Raw genomic sequence first — 10,392 nt, 5'->3', positions numbered from 1 at the left:
ACCTACACTAGAAAGAAAAAGAATGGGAATGGTTATTTGATACAAGTTAAGAAATTAGTCCATAAAAGGGATTAAAGGTGAGATGCAAACCAGACCAATTCGGTTTTTTAATGAATAAGTGTCACTATTTTATTAATTAGAACATAACAGTATACACATTCATAAAAAAATAGATGGATGGATAAAAGATCACACCCCAAGAGTCAAATGAGGTTGAGTTCAATATTAGAAACAAAAAGCAAAATAAAAGTTGCTAAGCAATGAGTGCAATAGTAGTAGTAGGAGGCGGCAAGTTTTGAAGTGACACTACGTGATCTCATCCTTCATCAACTTCATTTTTGTATTTATCTTCAATACAAGATAGAGAAACAACCAACATTAGTTAAAGAAATCATTTGGGAGAATCAATAAGTGGTTACCTAGAAGTACCACTACTTGACCCCCAAAATCTCTCTTTGAAGGCCACCCACAAGTAGCACCCTAGGGGGAAGGTGAAGTAGAGCACCACCAACTAACTGCAATCTACTTTTGTGGCTGTTATCATGGTAGGGAGATGTTTGAGGTCGAAGTGTCTAGGTATCACAAGCTAAGAGACTATTTCAATGAAAGAAAAACTATTTGTATTGTTGATTTGTTTTTTCTAACCAATGCAAATTTGTTTTGATTTGCCTTCAAGCAATTTTTTATAAAAATTTGACACCCTTGTTGCCTATTTAATCAAATAAAAAAGGTTCAACAACCAAACCCAGATTTTTATTTACTATTTAAACAATGTACTCCCTAACAATAAATTTGAATTTAAAATATCACTCTGTAGCATATAGGGATGAGCATTTCTTTGAATAGTAGTGCTAACTGTTGTGGAATAGGCTGGTCGAGTGTGTTTTTGGTCATCATCCTTTCTCGAAAGCTACATTGAAGAGAATAATTGTGGAAATTGAAAGCTCATGCGACGTGTTAATCCATAGGCACATAGTAAATAGCTTTCACTAGTTGACTCCATCTGGAGCTAGAAAGCTTGGCGTCTGTGTATAGGTGGGTTAAAAGGAGGATTCTTGATCATTCGAGAATTCGTATCTAAATTGTATGGTGACAAACACTTCTGTGGAAAATTTTATTGAACTAGTTGACTTTTTTTGTGTGAAAAAGAGGATTCTTCCGTTGAATTCAGGAAAGAGATGGAGAGGAATAACCATTATTTTGATGGCGGTGAGCTTTATATCAGCAAATGGGCTATATAAAGCCCCCTTTGCTCCAACCTCCATATCTGAAGAGCACTAACTCCACTGAAGCTCATGGACCGCGCTCAGGAGTCAACTGAATCGCTGAGGTGCTCTTCTTGTGCAATTGATTAAAAATTGGAATTTGTTTCTCTCCTTGATGTTAAAGGTTAAGTAGTTGAGTATAGTCTAATGGATATGATAGTTTTGTTGTTTTAATGTCTAATATTTTAATCTTATAGTAATAGTAGTGGTGACTTTAAAATTGTTAGTGTTGATCATGAGTATTCATAATAGATTGAAATGTATTTTTTTAATCTAAAAAATAGCAAACCATGTGATGTCACATCAATGCACCAGTAAAACATGATTTAATGTAGAACAATTATAACTTAACATAACTAATGATATACTCTCTTTTGTAACTTTTTGAATACCTAATGATATACTCTCTTTTGTATCTTTTTGAATACCTCATATACTCTCTTTTGTATCTTTTTGAATACCTCAACAAAAAACATGATGATGTGACATCATATTTGTTGATGTGGACCCTGAAATCTAACTTGTAAGCATGGACCTTAATAAATAAGCTGCTGTTAAAAATTGGAAGTGATTTGAAATCTTTACATAAGATTTTGAAAGGCATAAAATTACAACATATTTTTTTTCTGTTCATTTATTTTTAAAAGGTATAGAGTTCTCTATCAGTGATGTTTAATAGATCTTGTGATTTAAGTTGTAAAGTGAAGCCTCATCCTCACTGTTTGCCTAAGAATCTCCATATCAACAATTTTTCAATCTTAAAGAAAATATACTAATAAATGTTATAAAAGAAAATGTTTTTAATATTTGATCTGCTAACTAGTGCTGACCATTATGGCCTATGATATCCTTTCTCCCATACACCATAATTTTCCCACAATTAAAATAATTCAACAAGGGAGTTTCTTTATCCAAAATTTGAATTGATTGCATGCAATTGCCTTTCTAATAAATATGTCAGACAACTTTCATGAGTGAACTTATTGCAAGGATATTTCTAGTTTAAAGAGTTGTTAAAACGATTGGACTTTATAAGGCTGCTACGAAGATCTAGCTTAAAGTGAGACTATTTAGTACTTACGCAGATGAGTTTATTTGTAACTTGCAGGCATAAATGTGCAGCATGCTTCAGACAGTTCAACAAAGTGGAGCATCTAGTTGAGCACATGAAAATTTCTTATCATTCTCCACATGAACCAATTTGTGCTATTTGCAAAAAGCATTGCAGATTCTACGATTCACTGAGGGAACATTTGATTGGTATGTTTTCCTTTTATGTTCTCCATTATCATAGTATCATCTTTTTCCCTCCTTTTCATGTAAAGGAGAATCACACGGGTAAAAACTAGAATTTAGTGTAAGCTTTTTCGACATCCTTAGAAGTGGGGCTTATAAAGTACCACTGCATCATATCAAAAGATTAAGGTATTTTTAATTCAGTAGCATATAATGAATATCCCCTAATTCCAGTTTTAACTATTTAATACCCTATGGTATTGAACTGTTCTTGATTAGGTCCATTACCCAAAGCTAAGTGTGCTAAACAATTCAGTGAAAGGGGATGCAGGCTCTGTCTAAAAGTTTTCCCCACTACAGAACAACTCATTTATCATCGAGCAGCATGTCAATCTCTGACACCACTACCTCCTGTAAGTTCTTAATGAATTTGCAGCTCTGTTTTTTTAATTCCAAAGTTTATTGATAGTTTTATTAAGAAAACAGTGGTAAAAATATATAATCTTTTATTTCTTCATTCCTTTTTTTTCAATGAAGAATGCCCTAATTTCAATAATTATCTTATGAAAAAAGAGTGGCTAAAACTATATAACCTTCTGTTTTTCTTTCTTTTTTCAATGAATAATGCTCCAATTTTTCCTGATTAGTCATTTTTTCCAAAGGAATCTTCGTTTCATAATCTTTGATCCATACAGATTACCGAGGGATGGATTTCCTCGGTGAATAAAAGAATTCCAGCAGAAAAGGAGCAGATTTCTGCCATTGCACTGGATTGTGAGATGGTGGGTGGTGGTCAGGATGGGTCTCTAGATCTTTGTGCACGAGTCTGCTTGGTGAACGAGGAAGAAAAAGTGCTTTTCCATTATTATGTCAAGCCTCCAATTCCAATCACAAATTACAGGTTATAAAATGTTTCCAACTTACTTTTTTTGTTAGCCTGTCATTACTATATGAATTGATCATTTATATGGATGGATATCATTTGCAGATATGATATCACTGGCATCAAACCAGAACATCTCATGGAGGCCATGCCACTCAAGCAAGTGCAAGAAACAATTCAGCAAATTTTATATAATGGAGAAGCAATTTGGCGAATTCGTTTGAAAGGGGGAAAAGCCAAGGTTCTTGTAGGACATGGCTTAGATCATGACTTGCAATGCTTAGCAATGGAATATCCTACCCATCTTATTAGGTATGCATATAAAATTGAAGTTATCTTATGGTTTGATTATTTTAAAATTAAGAATATAAGGTAATAATTTATACATGTTCATTTCTCAGGGACACTGCTAAGTACATTCCACTACTAAAAACTAGTAAAGCCAGCAATTCACTCAAGTATCTCACTCAATCATTTTTAGGGTAATTTATTCTGCACCTTATTCATTGGTTGTTACGTGTATAAGAAATATACTAAGATAAACTGATTTTTTAAGTGTTATACTACACATATCAAAGGCATAGTGTTAGAAAGCAAAGTGTGTGAATAGCAAATTGTGTTTTGGGTTTGAATTAGATGTTCTATTTAAAGTATATATGGCGCTGCAAAGTTATACATTATAATATCAAAGAAAAGATGTGTATTTGTATGTTTTGGCAGGTATAAGATTCAGAATGGGACTCGCGACCCATATGAAGATTGTGTGGCATCAATGCGTATTTACAAGAAAATGAGAAATCAGGACCATTACCAGTCTGCTTGTCTCAGTGCAACTAAATTTGTTAGTGAGAATGCGGTGTATTCAAGAATGAAACAGAAAGACCTAGAGAAAATGAGCCCCGAAGCTCTGCTTCATATTTCACAATCTGATTTTTACTGCTGGTGCATTGATTCTAGGTCACAACCAACTTGACTAGAGAAGCCACTTGAATCTCTTTAGCTACCTTAACTGGACTTTCATAGGAGGGAGTTTGATGCATTGGTTATGTACAACCCACCACTTTTGTGTCTTAACAAATGGTGGAGTTGGATAGAAAACTACAAAATTTAATCTGCATTGTCATACTATCTCAAATTCGAATATGAATCATTAAGCATTTGCTATACTCATGGTTGCCTTAATTATTTGCAAATTAGTCAATTCATTTACAGTAGTTGTTTTAAACATGACCAAGAAACAATATTATAAACAATACATTACATAATACATTATAGATTAGCAAACAATATTGTAACTCTATGATCGTTATGTAATGCCCCGCCGGGAACCCTAAAGGATAGCAACACAACAAGGCAACTAAAAGGCGCAATAATTTTTTTTTTTAAAGATTAAGGGAAATAATCATAACCTTGCTCAATAATTAACATAAGCGGAAGACTAACATTACATCCTAAAGGGTTACCAACGAAGATTACTTCAAAATAAAAACCACATCACAATATTAATCCAATCTTCCATTTAAATTAAGGAAAGCCAATAATGATTAAATAATTCATATTCATAAATTGATCTCCAAAAGATAGGCTAAAGATTTACAACATACATACTTCCAAAGATTCATTATACATAATAGGAAAGATAATTGAGACAATATACATCCCATGACTTGAATTACAATATTCCATAAAATTACATGGCTTCCAAAGAACAATAAATTACAAAGGTTACAAGTTATTGATACAATGACCACATGGCCTCAAAGTACACAATCAAGAATATAAGTACTACATGAAGCAAGAACCAAGATGCACCGGCGAAGCCAATCCTCGTGTGAAGGTAGGAACAAGATATCCGACGGGAAGTGGCACTACCACCCGACCATGTGATCCCATAATGGAACCACCCCACCGTGCTAGGAGATAGCAGACGACCCTCAAGCAAGCAAGAAAAGTACAACAGTACACATGACTCCGCAGTACACAAGTGACTCGACTCACAAAACACTAGCGACCCTAGAGAGAGAGTGTCATCACATGGCTTAACATGGTTACCCTAGGTAGGTCTCCATAGGTCCCGGCCCCCATCATGGGTTATCCTGGTAACCTCTCCCGAACCCCCGGCTCCATCTAAGCATCATGCGGACCCTACCATCCTTTCGTGAAGACAAGGTGGTAGGTTTGCCATTCCAGGCCTTCCCAAACACCTTGAGCCTATACAAGCACTCAACCGTGTACGGGGTGCATTATCTTAATTAAATTAATAACTACCCACCCCCTAAACAAATTATTAGGTTATCACTTAATAGCTGACTTTCGAGGGGTTATCCTGCCATCCACTTTGGGTGCGGCCCCCGCCCGAAAGCCACTCTCTCTACTAGGTCACTAACTGGATAAGACTATCTATGAGAACTCTATGGTGAACTAACAACCATAAATTATCCAGACATAACACAGGTGGAGGACTCACAGTCACAAACCCAGAGTTAACCATAAGGGACATAACACATAAAAGCCCACTTCCTCAAGGTTTGAACATCGACACCTGACCAAGGGTAAACATCGACAACATAATGACAGTTTTAAACATAATGCGACGACATTAAAACAACTAGACTGCAATTATAAAAACACCACAAGCAATCTTTCTTGAGCAGTCAACATTTAAATCAAATTAAACAAAGGTATACAAGCCATTATAAAATAATTCCAAGATAACATCTATTGACGAATACAATCATCATACGATTATTTTATAATACTTGGATAACAAACACTAATATTAAATTTAATCCGACTTTCCTTAATTCCAACATTACTACTAACCTCTAAATCATTTTATTTATTTTCACGACACCAAGCAATTAATCCTCATTACTAAAATCGAAGAATTATTAAATAATCTCAACATCATTACAACTACAATTAACATATTATTATTATTTAATATTAAATAATAACATATTGTTATTATTGTTAAAATAACAATATATTATTGCTTAATACTAAACACAAAATAACGCTTATTGAATTTATTAAAAACCACTAACATAATATTATTATTTAATATTAAATGATAACATATTACTATTTTTATTAAAATAACAATATCTTATCACGTAATATTAAACATAAAATAACACTAACCATTTTATTTACCACTAACATAACAATTAACATTTTCGTTTTTTTTTTTTTTAAAACTAAAAAAAAACATTAAAAAAAACAATTTTAAACAACCCTATGGGGCCCCCACGCACCCACTGCAGCAAGCGCTGCCTTTCCCAAACTGGGAAATGCAGCGAGCTGCATCCCCAGCTTGGGGAAAGCAGCACTGCTGCTACCCCACGCTGGGAGTTGCAGCGAGCAGGGAGGGAAGGGAAGGAAAGGGGGGTGCGTGGCTGGGTCGAGCCCAGCTCCCCGCCACCGCCCCCAATACAATTAATTTCGAATTTAAACAAATTTTTTTTGGTTTAACAACAGTTAAAAAAAACTCGTTTTTAATTAAAACGACTGAGACATAAACAAAATAAAAACTTAAAAACAGAGACAGAGGTAAAACCTCTGTTAAAACCAAATTAAAATTTTAATTTACCAGCCACCAAATTTAACAAACATTCAACCAAAAAAACCAATTAAAACCAATTTTCCAGTCACTGGTATTGCCAATCTTTACCAGCAATAAACAAATCCTTTGAGACAAAACAGGGGGAATAAACTTTCATCCAAAACAACCCAGTTTGCTCTAAAAATTTAATTAAATGAGAATACTCTTAATCCCCAAACCCCAATTGAATTTATTTGCTCCCAATCAAGCATGAACAAGGAAATTTAACTCATAACCATCATTTTTAAAACTGGAAATTTCTAGGGAGAGGTATTTTATGAATGCTTGGCAAAATTTTGCCAGCATAACACTACCAAAATCCATCAAAATTCCTAATTACAAACAACATGATAAACCAAGAAATTTATTGCATAGCAAAGATGAAACAATATAAATTCAGTTAAGGAAACTACATGGAGAGAAATTAAGTTTGAATTGAAACAAAATGGTAGAATTCTTCTTCCACAACCCATGACAAACAAACACCCAACACCCACAATTCACAATTCAAGATTTTAAACAATTAACAGCAAATGGGAAGAAAGCAATGATTTTTTTTTGTTGCAATAAGCAAGGATTCAACCAACCTTTATGATTTCCAAGCAAGAATGGTATGCTTCAGCAAGAATCCCAGCTAGTTCACACCCAAATCCACCCTTCAAGCAAATTTTCCAAAATTTCTTTCTCCTCCTCCAAAATAAGCATAACCCCCAAAATCTCCTCCAAAATGATTTAGTAAGAAAATCTCTTTAACCTAATTTTCTAGGTTGCCAAAATTTCTATTTTAAAAAAAACATTAAAATTCCCCATTTGACTTTCTTTTCTTTTTCTATTTTTCCTTTTCATATTTCTCAAAACAAATAAATGAAAATTTCCTCTTTTTGAAAATTACATTTTCATAAGTAGCAATTCAATCAATTTTTCTACTAAATAGGAAAGCAATGAGTTAACTTTATTTGCATATATTTAAGAGCAATTAACTAATCTATTCTACTTCTTCCGTTGGATCTAAACACGATTTCTTTTCCAAATAAGCAACTAACAGTTAAAATCTAATAACTAATCAATTACGCTTGATTCAAGACATAAGGCATAATAAGGAATGAATCGCTCAAGTCAACAATAATGACAACTTAAACTTTAAATAATTAACCGAACCACCAAGGCACGCAAATCGAGGAAAAGTAAAAAGACTCGAAATTCAGACAAAAGGGATGAACGACCAACTGACGGCACTCACAATAATAGACTGAGGTAAGGACTAGGGTCAGAAGCTATCTCCTCCACTCCCATCGGACATATAAGGCACGCTCAGACCTGTGAAGCCAGGTGGAGATGATACCCCGTACCTACCCGGTACTTGTACCTGCAATAGCCTGCATCATCGAAGCACACATACATGCATATAGATATAGAATACACGGCACACACACCGATGAAGGAGAATCGCGACGTTCCCTGTCTCATCGAAACGAGTGAAGGAAAATCGTCCCCTTGCATCCAATACAATAGCAAACATGCAACATATATATGACACATCACCTAGATAAATTAAGATGTCAGTACGAGCAATAATCCATGAAACACTAGAAATCACCAATACTGAAATACTGAAAATAACTCATGCATCCAATATCCAGATAAACATGAAATAATATCAATTACGTCTGCAAAATGACGAGCAATAAAGTGCCAACTGAAAAGTAAACTGAAACACAAAATCAGTCTAATAAGTCCGATCAAAACGGGGTACTACACGTTGTATATCACAAACAAATTTCAATAGAACTCAAACATCATTCACCACTCCAGGTAATTAGAAAATAAAACCGATGTAGAATGATTATATCTGCTTTAAATTGTTTATTTAATATTTTACTATAAAAAAATTCTCATTTATATCAGAGGGAAAAAATAGATTGATATTTTATTAGTCATGAAAGCTTTCTAAGAATTCTGAATTTAGGTCAACCATAAAAACCCAAATGAATTCACAATCAAATCAAATCTATTAATGAAACATAAACAATGACTCAATATAACCATTATACCTCTAATACAAACACTTTGTTTAGGTCCATTGTTTCTTTAAACTTTCTTCCAAAGAATGATACTGTTGTTGCTTTCAGATTTTAGTACAATCACAAATGACAGTATAATCACATGAAAGTTCAAACAGTGTGATTAAGGAATGAAAATGAATGAGGGTCACATTTATAGATTTCTGAGATGGAGATGACGATGAAGATTTCAACTGTTCAAAATAGAAATTTGTGATTTTGAATTCATAAAAGAATAATAATGAATTATTTTTTTAATTGGTAGATGATACAGAATTTTTATTGATGATTAGTTAATTGATGGTTAACTAATGAAAGAACAGTTAAGTTAGAAAAAAGATTATGTTTCTAAAATAAAGAATAATTAATTTAGAAAGAATATTATGTTTTCAAAATGAGTTAATTAGGAAGAAGATTAAGTTTCTAAATGAAGATTAGTGAGATAGAAATAGAAATTATAAATGGATAATTAGTTCACAGTTAGTTAAATAAATAAATATTATTTAATAAAATAAATAATTAAAAATAAAAATTATTAAAAAATGAAATTTAGTTTACATTTAATTAAATAATGAAATACTATTTAATTAAATGGATGAATGGAAATAGATTTAATTAAATAATTTAAAAAATATTTAATTAATATGCATGAGGAAAACAATTGAAAAAATAATGAAATAATTATAAGTTATTTAATTATAGAGAAAATGAAAAATTAGTAGATTAATTAAATAGTTAAGAATTATTTAATTGCTTAAGAATAAATGGAGGAAAAAAAAAATTATTTAATTATTATGGATGAAGTGGAATGATGTTAGCTTGATTATTTAATAATTCAATTAATATTAAAAAAGACCCATGAAACATTATAAAAAAATGTGTTACTCATTTTTAGGTGTCTACATATGTGTCTGTGTATACATGTACATACATACATACATAATGTATTATATATGTCTATATGTATCATGTGTGTGTGCGTGTGTGGATATATGTATGTGTACACGAATAACATTTTATTATCAATATATATACAAACATATAATATAAAAGAAATGACTATGTGAATGCATGTAGAATTGCATGGTATTTGTTATCAATTTTTTTTAAATTGAAAAAAATATTAACATATATGAATAAAAAGACGTATTTTCCATATGTAGATACTGAATTAGTTTTACTTATTTGATTTTGAGCACTATGAATTGACAATGAATGAATACATATATTTATTCAACCAACTCATGGCTAGGTGTGCGAAGAGTATTGTACTTAATTGGTTAAGATATATAAATAGTATGTTAATGTATTAAAAAAAAAATTAATAGTGGTTTTGGATTAGTC

The 10,392-nt window shown here is 32.3% G+C and overlaps 1 protein-coding gene across 3 annotated transcripts; it reads left to right on the top strand.

Moving 5' to 3' along the window:
- The first annotated feature begins 1,295 nt into the window (after window positions 1–1,295).
- Window positions 1,296–4,436, top strand: LOC131063548 (RNA exonuclease 4-like). Of its 3 annotated transcripts, none has more exons than XM_057997396.2 (7): window positions 1,296–1,330; window positions 2,374–2,525; window positions 2,781–2,894; window positions 3,213–3,402; window positions 3,490–3,696; window positions 3,786–3,866; window positions 4,105–4,436. In XM_057997396.2, the coding sequence occupies exons 1-7, from the start codon at window positions 1,296–1,298 to the stop codon at window positions 4,355–4,357; spliced, it is 1,032 nt and encodes a 343-aa protein (XP_057853379.2). In that variant the 3' UTR covers window positions 4,358–4,436. The 3 variants fall into 3 exon arrangements, with proteins under 3 accessions (XP_057853379.2, XP_057853381.2, XP_057853380.2); XM_057997398.2 differs by having other exon boundaries at window positions 2,781–2,914; window positions 3,248–3,402; XM_057997397.2 differs by having other exon boundaries at window positions 2,781–2,918; window positions 3,243–3,402.
- The last annotated feature ends 5,956 nt before the right edge of the window (window positions 4,437–10,392 follow it).

The sequence above is a fragment of the Cryptomeria japonica genome, chromosome 4, assembly GCF_030272615.1.
Source record: "Cryptomeria japonica chromosome 4, Sugi_1.0, whole genome shotgun sequence".
In the NCBI taxonomy this organism is placed as follows: Eukaryota; Viridiplantae; Streptophyta; class Pinopsida; order Cupressales; family Cupressaceae; genus Cryptomeria; species Cryptomeria japonica.
Note: the sequence above shows the minus strand (reverse complement) of the source record. Positions and strands in the feature narration are given on the sequence as shown.